Below are 14,315 nucleotides of genomic sequence, written 5' to 3' on the forward strand. Positions count from 1 at the left end.
TCGCTCTCGCTTTGTGAATCGTTGAAATTCAGGCCAATTTGGATTACACGTAATAGTGAGGAATAAATCTGGATAGCCAAAATGTTTACAGATTGCCATCGCATCTTGATAACGGTTAAACATATAGCATCTACCACCAGTGAATGAAGAAAGCAAGATGACTCGTGTCCTAATTGAAGAAGCTTCGTCATCACCACGACGCATAGCCTCCTCTATTCCTTGAAGCACTTCTCCTCTAATTATACTTTGCTTCATTCTAATCTCATACAATCTTTGGGACTCAATCATGGTGAAACAATCAACAACAAATTGCTGAAATAATCGCCTACATTTGTGAATAATTCCATCTTCTTGCTCCTTAATCTGCAGTTGAAAACGTATGAATTCCCTGAGAGAAACCCTTGTTCTCCTTCCAGGGACAAATCCATCAATTCGACCCCGATAAGGAATATTCAACTGGTAACCATCCTCGCCATATGAAAACAACAACGGATACTGTAAGGGCCAATACAACTTCATAGATATACAACTTCAAAGAGAAGATCTCGGATGAATGACACTGAAAGAATTCTCTGACTCTTCGAAATGACTGTGCTATCACATTATGAGTATCGATCATTTCCAACAACTCAGTTATCAATTCTCTATCTATCTCAGATGTTTGCCTAAAACAAATATACATTAACCACAAAAATATATTTAAAAACCACACAGAATACAATTATCATATATTTTGATACATCATTATTAGTCAAAAAATGGTTAATAATGCATTATAACGGGAATAAAACACAATATAACTATGAAATGACAGATATTAACCTGTTTTTCAATGTAGATACCATTAAAACATCAGGGAAATAAAATAAAAAAACTAAACAACAAATTTTCAAACACATATACCGAAAGATTCCTTGCCTGTGCATTATCTCATGCTGAGTGTCGTATATATATAATTGTGCAAATTTAGGCTTCTAACCAGGATCTGGGAGCAAACTTCCAATCCAATGATAATTTTGACCAGTTATTATAAATTGCGGTGGACCACTCCCATCATTCACTGAATCCAGTACCTTACCACCAAGAGACGTGAAGGCAGACATACTATTATAAGATCGAATATTTTTTTGGAAATGCAAACTCTTGCTATCATGTCTGTTAATCAAATTATATAACAAATCTGGGGGCTTTCGGAGATAAGATAACTAAATTTTCCCTTTTGAGCAACAAACAGTAAAAACAGGATGATTAACTGTGGAGTCTCTTTCAACACGTTCTGATAACCAGAAATACGCCCCACAGATTGAACATTCGTAGTTAGGATCACCAACATCAAGACAACCTGGTAAAGATAAAGGCCAAAAAAACATGCATAACAATAAAAAAATTTCATCTCAATTAGATAACATGAAATAGATTCAACATAAAATGAATAAATCATTAACTTACAAATATAATATATAATAAATACTTGACTCCATTAAATGTTTTCAAAAAAATATATCACAGAACACTACTTCTATTTTACAGTGCCTAAATAATATCTCATCACAGAAGCACAATGGAATCTTTTAGAACTAACTAAATAAGAACTCTATTTTACTATTCTTGAATAATAGATGATTTAAGAAAGAGAGCATACCTTGTATCTCACTTTGCAAGAATAGAGGATGATCAATAACAGAACCAACTTGACTGAATGAATTTATCGAAGGATCATATATTTCTGATTGGTCTATATCATCCATTTTAATTTGAAACAACACAAATTTATGTAAACATATATTTGACAACCAAATATAAAAAAATTAATGATGAAATAACAAATCAATTAATTATTTAACAATCGGCGTGCAAATTGAACATTAAAAATGTAATAAACTACGAAAACCAATCTTAATTAACATTGATTTATTAAAAACTAAATATAAATAAAGCTTAATGAACATTCAAGAACAGTTTGATTTTTTTAAACTTTAGAATAGACTTTGTTTCATTATTTTAATTACTCATACTAATTGTGTAGGTACAAATTAAATAATCTAAATCACAATTAGAGTCATTTTGTATTCTTTTAGACTTTAATGACTCTATTGTTCCATAGCATTTTCCAAAATTTTTAACAAAGTCCCTTTTTTTATTTTAATTGAGTCCTTGCACCATTTTTTTCTTAATTGGCTGCCAAGGCTTTGTTTTTCTTTTAATTAAATCCATGCACCATATTTTTTGTTGTAAATACCTCCTTATACAATTGAGCGAATCAATATCAAGAGTGACCTAATTAAAAAAGAAAAAAAGAAATTTTTTCTGAGGGACAGAATTGAAAAAAATATATTATATGCACCTAGTAGAAAATTTCAAAAAATTAGAAGACCGACAAAGTAATTAAATTTTTTTCTTAATATGAAATTATTGATTATGACACCAAGTTAAAAAAGTTTCAACAAATTATACAAATTATGACAATTTAGAATGATTAAAATTATTTTAAATGATATTTAGAATAATTATATCATTTTTATTTTACAAATATTAATTGAGATGTCAAATTAAAAAGAGACCAAGTACAGAAGTCTCCTGATATGTTTAATTAGGAATTCTATGAGTTACTAATAGTTAAAGTAAACCTTTTAGGTATAAGTGTAAAAAAACAATAATAAATCAAAAAATGAATGTGTTATTAGATATAAATCAAAAGAACTTAAAATATAATTTAACAAAAACAAAATTGGACAGGAATAGAATACTTAAAGATATTATTGTACCGGACAAAATAAAATCCGAACTCTGATAAACATTCTGGGACACTTCAACTAAATTTTCTAAAAGTTAAAAATGAACAAAAACATTGGAAACATATAAAATAAACAGATAAATTATTAAAGACATAAAGATTAACCATAAAAATATAGGTAGAGCAATAAAAATTACCCAAATAATCATTCAAAGAAACAACAGGCGTCGAGGAAGGGAGGACCTCTAAAAGATTAGAAAAGGAAAAAAAATTTTCTAAGACTCCCATAGGTATAAAATTATTGAAAATTAGAGCAAAAAACACTAAAAATATCATGAAAGTCAATTCAATACTGACCTGTTGCGTTTGGATGGTGACTTTGTGTTTGCTTTCTTTTCAAAGAATTTCTCCTATATTCTCTAGCACGAATAAAATTCTGAGATATCTTTGTTACGCGTACTAAACAAAATAAGAGTTTGAAACATAAACCACAAGAACTACCCCTAATTCATTGCCAAAAAGACATCTACATTGTTAAGTACCTATATGCAACATGTATTAAAAAAAGGGGGTGGCTGGGAACAGAAATTTTGAATCTATTCCCTAACAGATTTTATTTCATTTTTGGGGGGATTAACTGTTGAGGTTAAGTTTATCAAAGGTAAACACACCAACAAAGAACCTATATAACCATGTACACCTTTGATAACGCAGAAAATGAAAAAAATGAAGTATTATAATCAACACCAATAACTAATTGACATGAAAAGATAAAGTTGTACAACAATAAACAAATACAAATAAGAACTGCTGCATTTCATTAAAATATTCATAGTGATATACACAATTACATATGACTATCTCTCCTATGATAAGGAGGATTCCAATAACTAACTACATATCCTAGTATGTAACCTAAACAGGCTACAACATTGAAAATGTGTCCAATCCCTAGCAAAGTCACTATTACAAAAGAAAGAGTTGAGAATAGACCTAGTTGGCACATGACCTGAGACAACACAAAAGGAAAATTCCTACATCTGATAATCCTATTTTGTTGGACACAATCCAAAAAAGTCAAATCAAAATAGCATCCAGCCAGCATGATTACATTTCCATGTATTTGGAATCACAAGACTTCCTAAATACTTATAGATATACTATATAAAACACCTACACCTAGACACAGTAGGTCAATTCCACACCATAAATCAAACTCCATTAACCTTGGCAATCTTGAACCCAAGCACATCAGCATCAGCAGCCACCTCTTCAAATTGAGGATTCAAATTCCTTTTGCCCTTCGAGTTCACAACATTATTTTCATGAATAAGCTTCTCCCCAAATTGGGAAGGTGCATCGAGAACGTGGGACAACATATCCTATGACAACGAAATTAACAAAAGCTATCAAACTCACTCAAGAATACAAAAACCATTTAGAAACAACAACATAGGAAGGAGAAAATAAATATTATATAACATCACTTGAGTTTTTTTTCTGGTGAGCTAAGCAATATATCTATTTCAGCAGAAAGATCATCACTAATAGTATCATTGCTGGGTGTTATCTCATCTTTTTCATCTTCACCATTAATTAACGCAACAAACTCAGTCCCTCCAAAAACAGCAACAGCCAGAAAATCTATAAGAACTAGGGATTTAGATAAAATCCTAGAAGACTCACCAGCAACTTTCTCACTCTTGATAAAAGTCTTTGATGACTCCTTCTTAATACCAATATTTCTTTTTCCACAGGGAACAGAATTGTGTAAATCAAGCTCCTATTCATTTTCCATAAGAGTTTAAAAATACATAAGACCATAAGAGAAATTCAGCGCAGCACAATAAAAAAAAGAGCAACAAAACTTGAATTTACACAATCTAAAAGTGATTATATGTATATGTAACCATTTTTGGAGTAGACTCGTCATCAGCATCATAATCAAGAAGTTCAAACATGGCAATAATGGTGGGATCATCACATATTCTCTTAACTCGAAAAGTGCTATAAAATGTATCATGTGGGACACCTTTGGTATCAACCTTCAGCAGTAACTTCTTTCCAATGAGCCCTTGGAATATGGGAGGATAAGTATCCCCACATACAAGCTATTTTGAAAGTAATACATAAGCAATACAGACTTTAAATAACACATATCACATCCCATAAAGTGAATAACACACAAAAGAAAACTAAGAACATACACTTGCATCTCTTTGAACCTCAGTAAATAAGTCAACACATGATTTCTTAAGCAAATAAGATGCCTCACGATCAAAGAGAAGGAAAATATCCTCCCCACTATGATCTTCAACTGTTATTTTAATTTTAAATCTGCAGAAAGAAAAAAAAGGAACACAATCATTCGGAATAAATAATACCAAGAAACATGATTTTTATAAACAACCCACAACACAAAATGAAAAGACATTTTGAATAAAATTTCTGACCTTGGAGTCACATTAGTTATGTGCTTCAAACAAAAATCACAGTAATATGCACCATTTTGAGGATAGATACCCTTTCCATACACACAAGCAGAATCCCACCAACCTCCATCCTCAACAATACCTCGGATTGTACCAAAAATGATAAAAGAACCCTGCTATGCAATCGACATTTCAAAATTTGTTAACAACATGAACGAAAAAACAGATCTGTAAGTTGTTCTTTGATTTTCTTTTTCAATTTATTTGTGTATAAAATAAACATAAACACAACTAACTAAAAAGAAGACAACCTGATTGTTATCTTGAAGCTCTTCAATAGTGCATTTTTTAGTAAAACGCATGAAATCATCTTCCAAGGAGACAACTTTACCCTCATTTGCAATAAACAGTGGCTGGGTACCATTGACACCTTGCTCAACCATACTAAAAAAATTATGCAAACACTTGTACTTGTTAATCCAGATTGGTTGTAAATAAAGAATACAATAAAAATCAACAAAACAAACAATGCTAACCTCTTCCTGAATTCAACAACTTTAGGAAGATCATGATTAAATAACATTTGAGTGGCATACATCACATTTTGAAGGCCTACTTGACCTACACAGCAAGACAGAAAGAGTCTAGCAAAGTTTATTGGAGACAACACTAAGAATAACAATGAGATGTACAGAAAACAAACAATGTACCCCAAAAGAACTTGACTTTTGCAAGTTGAATGACTACAACAGGCTGCTCCACATAGCCAGAGGCAAGAAAATGATTTACTTGATTAACATAGTCCCCAAACAATGCACATCTCGCTGTAAGACTAAAACTCAAAACATGACAAAGAATGAAACAGAAAATAAGGGAAAAATATGATTAAAACATAAAGAGAAACCAGGAAAGATGACTCAATCAACATACTCTTTTGAAGTTAATTCCAGCACAATTATTTTCACAATTTTCCCTCTTTTGTATATTCTTTCTCTTCTTCCACTGAAGTTAAAAGGCCAATGACATCTATTCCAAATAAATACAACCTATTAAATATTCAAAGCATTTGTTAAAAAAACTTGAATAATAGTTGACCAAGAATATAGACACACCAACTAAAAAATCATAATCTTGGATCATGTTCAGTAGCTCAGAAAAAGGAAACATGTTTAAACAAGTCTTAGGGATAACATCTTCATCAACAGCTACAACAGTGGTTTGGTGAAGGAAAACCAGTTTGAATTCATGAGAAGTTGCTCTATAACTACCATGATTTGACACAACAGTAAAGTATGCCATTCTATAAACTTGACCTTCAACTATATGATCCCTAAACCTATTAAGGAGTGGTTTCTTAACTGTAGCTTGAATTTTTTCACACTGAAAATGCAACAGAAGAAAAAAATCAAATTAGTGAAACACGTCATTTAAATTTGAAAACTTAAAAAACAACAAGTAACACCATATTTAAAAGAGAAGCTAATAGGAGCTAACATGCTCATCAAGAAGAATCATCTTCATTGAGTTAGAAACCTCATGATTCCCAAAAGATGGTACAACCCAAAGCCTTAGAACCTTAACTTTTAGCCTCCAAGCCTCTCTAGGAGGATACATCTTATAAATCATATCAAATGAAGGAGGCATTGCAGAAAAAAATAGAGGAGGTAAACAGAATTGATGAAATATATCAAATGTAAATAAAAAAATTCTGATGTAGATAGAGCTTAGGAGGAAATAGAACACAGGGGAATGTTTGTGCATTGAATGTGGATCACCAACCATCCTTTTATAGAAAAAATCCAGGGCTTTAGGCTCACCTTTTTGAATTCAAATTGAAGATGGAAATGGAGGGAAAACTAAATATGAGTCTATATGCATCTCCATTCAATGATATAGAGACAACTAATCAGAGGGGCAAAACCTGAACCAACACAATAAAAGAAAAAACAAGTGAAACTTTCAAGAAATGAAGAAATAGGGACCAAAAAATGAGAAATCACACCATACCTGCTACAGTGCACCTACATGTCATTACACCATAGGGAAGGCAGTCATCAACTACCGCAAACAATGATTGTACTCATGGCAATGAGAGTTGGTAAATGTCTTAGATAGGGATATATTGGAAATAACAAATGAATGGGAAAAAAAGTATAGACAAACATCAATAAAAATCTGTCAATCACATCAACATTCAGGAAATGAGTGAGATTGAAACCTCATACCTTGATAATGATTGCTAAATTTCCAATGAAGAATATATAGCACAACCTTATTATGTGTGGATAAGACATTTTCATCAGAACACCAGCTGCTGGATAGATTTTTCTTTGGATAAAAATATGTGCTAGTTAAATAAACAATACCATGAAGCCATTTTACTCGCACAAAATGAACCTCTTAAGTTCAGGGCAAAGAGCTGTATGTCCATCCAACAGCTGATATATAAAATAATTTTTACACAAACAACCAAAAAATGTAATGCAATTCAGTTGAACTTAAAAAATAAATAAATGACCAGAATGCTATACATCAATTTCTGTCAATCACATAACCACGGATAGAATATATTAGCTATAAAACCAATTCCTTGATAATGATTCTCACAACCCACATGCAACCACCAATTCACTTTAGGTAAACTTAATGGATTTGATGAACATAGCTTAAAAAAAGGTTCATCAATAGGATTATTGAATTAGAATTGAAATGGGAATGCAAGACTTGAACAGGAGAGAATGGAATTGGCAGAGCAAAACTTTAATGGGAGTGGCAAAAGCATATTCCTTTATCAAAGAAGCACAAAAATTCATGACAATCAGCTCTACTTCTATGCAACAGGCGAAATATACAGCACTATTTGCATAACCAATAAAGAATTCAAATAGAAGTGAGTTGACCAACAAAAGGTTTCATCAAAATGTAAATAAATCACCAAGAAGCTATGAATCAATTCCTATCAATCACATCACCACTCATCAAATAGACTACCTAGAAGAAAATTTCCTAGTAACATAAACAGTAGAGTGATGCCATCTGATTGTGAGAAAACCACTTCCTTCCTATCAATCACATCACCACTGACTAAACAGATAGAAACCCCATACCTTGATAGCGATACCCACATTTTTGGCGAAGAATGTATGGCAAAACATCATTATCCGTGCAGAAGATATCTTCAAGGGAAGATAACCTACTCAAGGTATATGTTTTTAGAGGAGAAAATTCCTAGTTAGATAAAAAGTTCTTTTATATAAGCAATAAAAAAAATAGAATGAAATTAACCTAAAATCAAAACATATAAATAAACAACCAGCAAGCTATACATCAAAATTTCTGTCAATCACATCACTACCAATAGAACAAATTAGGGACAAAACCCAGTCCCTAATCATGATTCACACAGCCCACATCCAACCACTAATTCACTTGATCTAAATTTAATGGATTTGTTGAATATACACAAAATAAAAAAATAAAAAGTGATTCATGAAATTTTAATATTGCATTCAATGGGTCTACTCTCAATATAATTATGAGAGTGCTTCATAAAATTTGAAATCAAACATAAACAACAGAACATGATTCTGTATACAGAAAACAGTATAAAAACTCAATGGATTTGTTGAATATATGCAAAGTAAAAAATTAAAAATAGATTCATCAGTTTTTAATATAGGATTTAATAGGTCTACTTTGGATATAATTAAATGAAGCACACAAATGCATGACAATTAGCTCTACTTCTATGAAAGAGGTGAAATATACAACACTTTTTTGCATAACCAATAAAGAACTGTAATGCAATTGAGTTGACTAACAAAACATTTCATCAATATAATTATTTAAGTGCTTCATAAAATTTGACATTAAACATAAATAAGAGAATTTTGATTCTGAATGCAGAAAAACTTATAAATTGCTACATTCAGTCCAAACAATTCAAAGGGATTAGTGAATGGGAATGGAAATTCGAATGCAAAAGTTGAATAGGAGACAATAAAATTGGAAATGTAAAACTTGGGTAGGAGAAGCTGTGTCTATAAATTTTGATTTTGAATAAAGAATAAAATTAGAAATTGCTAGATTCAGCACAAACAGTTCAAAGAGATTACTGAATCAGAATGGAAATTGGAATGCAAAAGTTGAATAGGAGAGAATGAAATTGGGAATACAAAATCTGAATAGGAGAAGCTGGGTCTATAAACTGACTTTCCTAAAAAAACTATGTCAATCACATCATCAAGGAGAAAGTAGATTAGGCAGAAAGCCCATACCTAGACAATCATTCACAAAACCAAACCCATCATCCATAAATATAAGAAAAGGTAAGTAAGAAGATAATCTTTATAATTATTATAAATCCCAAAAATTGCTGAAATAGACAAACCACATGCAACAAACAATTCAAGAGATAGCAAAAGGAGAAATGCTGTGTCTATGAATTTTGATTTTGAATAAAAAATAAAATTAGAAATTGCTAGATTCAGCACAAACAGTTCAAAGAGATTACTGAATCAGAATGGAAATTGGAATGCAAAAGTTGAATAGGAGAGAATGAAATTGGGAATGCAAAACTTGAATAGGAGAAGCTGGGTCTATAAACTGACTTTTCTGAAAAAACTCTGTCAATTACATCATCAAGGAGAAAGTAGATTAGGTAGAAAGTCCATACCTAGACAATCATTCACAAAACCAAACCCATCATCCATAAATATAAGAAAAGGTAAGTAAGAAGATAATCTTTATAATGATTATAAAATCCCAAAAATTGCTGAAATAGACAAACCACATGCAATAAACAATTCAAGAGATAGCAAAAGGAGAAATGATAATCACATCAAATTCTAAATAACGAAATCAAGAAGATGAAACAGATTCATAGACCATACTGAAAATTAACAGCAACTGAGAACGAATGTAACCAAGAACATGAACCCACAAACAAACCAAGTCACATAGACAATTTGCAAATTACAAATTTCACAAACTCTACACAATAAGATCTGGGATAACTGTGGAAATGATACCAAAAACGATCCGAATTTCCAAAATTAGGAATTTCACAAACCCTAGACAATAAAATCTTGCCTAACCATCGATTAGATACCAAACATGATCACAATTTACACAATTAGGAATTTCACAAACTCTAGACAATAGAATCTCGCTTAACCATGGAACAGAATTAAAAAACAATTAGAAAATTCACAAACCCTAGACAATTAAATTTGGGTTAACCCTGAAACAGTAACCAAGATTGATTAGAAGGATGTATTCAAGGAAGGAAAATAAAAAGGATGAAGAGGAAAATAGGTTTCAATGCACTTGATTGATTGATAAGAGATCTTGGATTTGAGCCTCCACTGGAAAATTGCTAACCTGGATGAACGGCGACAAAGCAAACTCCCAAGAAAACAGGACTCGTACACAGAGATTGGTAGGGCAGAGGATGAGAAAGTAAGGAGAAGAAAGCAAAGCTCCTAGGGTTCCAACTAATCATTACCTGTTCAAACAAATCCATGAAGAAGGCAGGTTGCGTGTGCGATTCAATGAAAGGAAAGGTAGGCTGCGTGAGCGAGGAGATGAAAGGGATTGCTGACGGCAGAATGGCAGAGGAGCACATGGACACCTGAAGATGAGAAGCCACGCTGGAGGAGATGCCACCGTGGAGGAGAGGCTCCACCTGGGTCTGGAACCGGCGTGAAACGCGGAGAGGTGGCCAGCTCGAAGATGAACCCACGGCTATCTATTGTTTGATAGATAATTAGATTGTAAAATGTAAACTCAAATATGAAACACCATCTGTATACAACAAACACTAGAAACAAAGGAAATATTTTAATGTTGATTGTTGGACCATCTCTTAATATTTATTTTTTTGTAAATAATCATGAAATTAAATAATCGCATATTCCTGACTTTTTAAGATTGAATAACTTTATGATTAGAAGTTTTACTCATTTGAAAAATACGGAGTCATTCTTTAATTTGATAATTCAAAGAAATGATTTTTTTTTTCATGCTTGATTACCATGGATGTATTCCTTCCATGAAAAGGATAGTGTGATTAGTGAGGATATTTCGAGAACTTCAAACTTAATTAAGCAAGACTAGTTAGCTATTTGCTAGGCCAGTTAGTTACTTTTGGTGGTTAATTTTCTGTCAAGGATTAACTGAGTCCGAGACTTGCTATGTATATATATGTGCTGTGCATAGAGGTTAAGAGTTCAGTTTTCATATTTTGATGAGTTACTTTGCACTGCAAGCAATTCTATTTTTCTCAGTTTTTAAACTCTGCTTTTCTTTCCTTTTATGTTTTATTTTCTTTTCTATTTATTCCTTTATTCAATTCTATTAGAAAGTTTTCATGATATCAAGAGCTTAAGGCAAAAGATTCATGGCTTCTTCTAATGAAGATTCTAACAATTCAGTTGTCAATAATAATCTCTTTACAAATATTCAACCAACCATTGTTGCTCAATTTCTGCAAATTTCTTTTAAACAAAGACCTTTCAATCCAATTGGTGATAAAATTGAAGAAAACAATCAGAAGACATGACAATAATAAGCAATTTTTTCCATAAAAGGCCAGAAATTTGAAGACTACTTGTATTTTGATCGTGTTCCACCTCAATTTGACACTCCTGAAAATCAAGCAGCTAGGATGGAGACTCAGCAGTACAAGAATTGGGACAGAATGATTACAATCTGGTTTTTTGGCTTTTTGCTTTAATGGATCCAGTCTTCAAATACAAGATGGTGTGATGCAATTACAACTACAAAATTTGGGGAAGGATCTCAAAATCAATAAAGTGCAAAATCAAACAATTGAAAGTACAATTAAAAATCATAAAAAAGAATGGTCATACAACTACGGATTATATTTTCAAGATGAAAGCCATAGCAGACTTTTTGGCTGCATTAGGTAATCCTCTTACTCATGATAAACACATTGATGCAATTTTAAAAGGTCTTCGTGAGGACTATCAAGTGATGCTAACCACTGTCACTTCAAAACCTGAGCTGTATAGTCTATCTGAGGTTGAAACCATGGTACTTACTCATGATGATATGGTTCAAAATTTTTGAAAGCCTGAGAGAATTTTCGTTCAGGCCAATTATACTCACTTCTTTTCCCTCTATCCAAATTCAATGTGAGGCACTAATTCTCGAGGAAAAGGCAGGTCTGGAGGTTGATTTGCCAGAGGAGGGAGATCTTTTTATCAGTCTCCAAAGCCACAATGTCAAGTTTGTATTCGCATTGGCCATATAGCTTGGCATTGCTTCCATAGATTCGACTAAGAAATCCCTCATCTATACAGAATCGAGATACTTGCAAGACTCATACCTCTTTTACAGCATCTGGTTCCACTCCTCCTCTACCAACATCCATTTTTCATAATCCTACTGCCTACATTATTGTTCCTTCTATGATCTCTTATCCATATTAGTTTCCAGACACTATTATCAGCCAAATATAATTCCATCTTCTGAATATTCAGGTCTTGGACCAGGTTAAAATTGGCAATGGTACAGGTATTCCTATTAAACACATTGGTCATTCTTTTCTTTATGCTTTAAAATCTAAACGGTGGTTTTCATTAAAAAAGCTTGTTCATACTCCACACATCACTAAAAATTTGATAAGTGTTTATAAATTTGCTTAAGATAACTATGTTTTCATCGAATTTCATGCTCATTAATGTGTTGTTAAATGTCAATTCACTAAAGAAGTTCTTTTGTAGGTTTTAGATATAACATCCTATCACACAGAGCTTTACGCCTAAGACGTAAATCAAAGGTAGCGAGATGCTATGACCTCTAAAATTAAAATACATACATATATAACAAGGATAATATAGCTAGGAGCCTTGAAAGAAAAGGATATGATCAAAACAAAACCAAAGATGCATCGCTCACAAAAAACAATAAGCCTAAAAGCTTATATAGAAAACTAAAAGACAAATATATAGAGTTTCAATGGATAAGTATAATGAAGTTCTAGACTCGACCTACAAAGCAAAGGCCGGCCAAAGGATACATATACATATATACTAAATAAGAAATTTTCGGTAATCTATATAAGGGATTCTAGTTCTAAGCTAACTATTCACTTTCTATCTAATTCAAATATCCCAACCACTATGTATAGAACAACCCTCATCACACCTCCACCACATGAGGGGTTTCCAGAAAAAAAGACACATACAAAATAGACAAAGAAAGTATAGGTATAGATAGCAGTTATAGCAAACAGATCAAATAGGAATTAACCACAGATAAGAAATTATGCAAGCAAAAAAAAGGCAAACTCATACAAAACATACAAATGCATATGAAGAATGCCTAATCCTACTGGCCGTGAGCTCACATGTCGGTTGAACTGCCAGAATCCGATACATCTGGTAGCTAACCGGGATATGGTCTCTAGTTTGTGCATCCCCAGGAGAATCATAAACGAAGAAAAGTGCCTTTCCACCTTCTCCTAGAGGTACCACGATAGAGTGTGCCTTTCCACCTTACAACCAGAGAAAAATATAGAAAAAATAATACAAAAGAGAGTGCATTTCCACCTTCCCCGCATCCATAACACGACAAGATAGGGAATCCTTGATCTTCAACTTGCCAACTCGTGAGCAGGACGAAACCATCGTTTTCACCGCGGGCGGGATAAAACCTCTATCCCCACAATGACATAGCAACCACGAGCAAGAGGGATAGAACCACCGTCCTTGCTTGGTGCAGGTGCCAACACAATTTTTGAGGTAACACGCAAGTGGGATCACACCCAGACCTCACTATCTCAGCCAATCCAGCCATACTCAGTCATCACCAATCACAACATTCACATCTCAGGCAATTCGACCATACTCAATCATCGCTAATCTCAACATTTAAGTCCTATCTCAATTTAGTATTCCATAGACTCATTACTCACAGGTTTTCATCAATATTCATTAGCTCAAGTCCACAATCTCACCCAAATTGTCAATCTAATCTGATCCATAAGTTGTCACTCATTTGGAAGCCTAAAAACAAGTTGTCGGACCTTAAACAAGGTTTACAAAAGTTTACAAGTTTGCTAGAAAGGTCAAATAGTTAAAAATAGAGTTTTAGTACAAAACAGGGCATCGTGTACGCATTAT

At 32.7% G+C, this 14,315-nt stretch overlaps 1 protein-coding gene across 1 annotated transcript; it reads right to left on the reverse strand.

Moving 5' to 3' along the window:
- Positions 1 to 4,217: 4,217 nt before the first annotated feature.
- Positions 4,218 to 6,780, reverse strand: LOC140184150 (uncharacterized). The gene is made up of 9 exons (XM_072234445.1): positions 6,661 to 6,780; positions 6,332 to 6,546; positions 5,877 to 5,998; positions 5,703 to 5,787; positions 5,478 to 5,610; positions 5,188 to 5,339; positions 4,942 to 5,071; positions 4,645 to 4,845; positions 4,218 to 4,517 (listed from the first exon to the last, which is right to left on the reverse strand). The coding sequence occupies exons 1-9, from the start codon at positions 6,778 to 6,780 to the stop codon at positions 4,218 to 4,220; spliced, it is 1,458 nt and encodes a 485-aa protein (XP_072090546.1).
- Positions 6,781 to 14,315: the final 7,535 nt, after the last annotated feature.

This window comes from Arachis hypogaea, chromosome 4 (assembly GCF_003086295.3).
Source record: "Arachis hypogaea cultivar Tifrunner chromosome 4, arahy.Tifrunner.gnm2.J5K5, whole genome shotgun sequence".
Taxonomy (NCBI): domain Eukaryota; kingdom Viridiplantae; phylum Streptophyta; class Magnoliopsida; order Fabales; family Fabaceae; genus Arachis; species Arachis hypogaea.

Coding starts and splice junctions, on each gene's coding strand:
- LOC140184150 (XM_072234445.1), bottom strand. CDS start 6,780: ATGTATCCTCCTAGAGAGGCTTGGAGGCTAAAAGTTAAGGTTCTAAGG. Junction 6,547..6,660: donor TGATTCTTCTTGATGAGCAT/GTTAGCTCCTAT, acceptor TTGCATTTTCAG/TGTGAAAAAATTCAAGCTAC. Junction 4,518..4,644: donor ACGAGTCTACTCCAAAAATG/GTTACATATACA, acceptor GAAAATGAATAG/GAGCTTGATTTACACAATTC.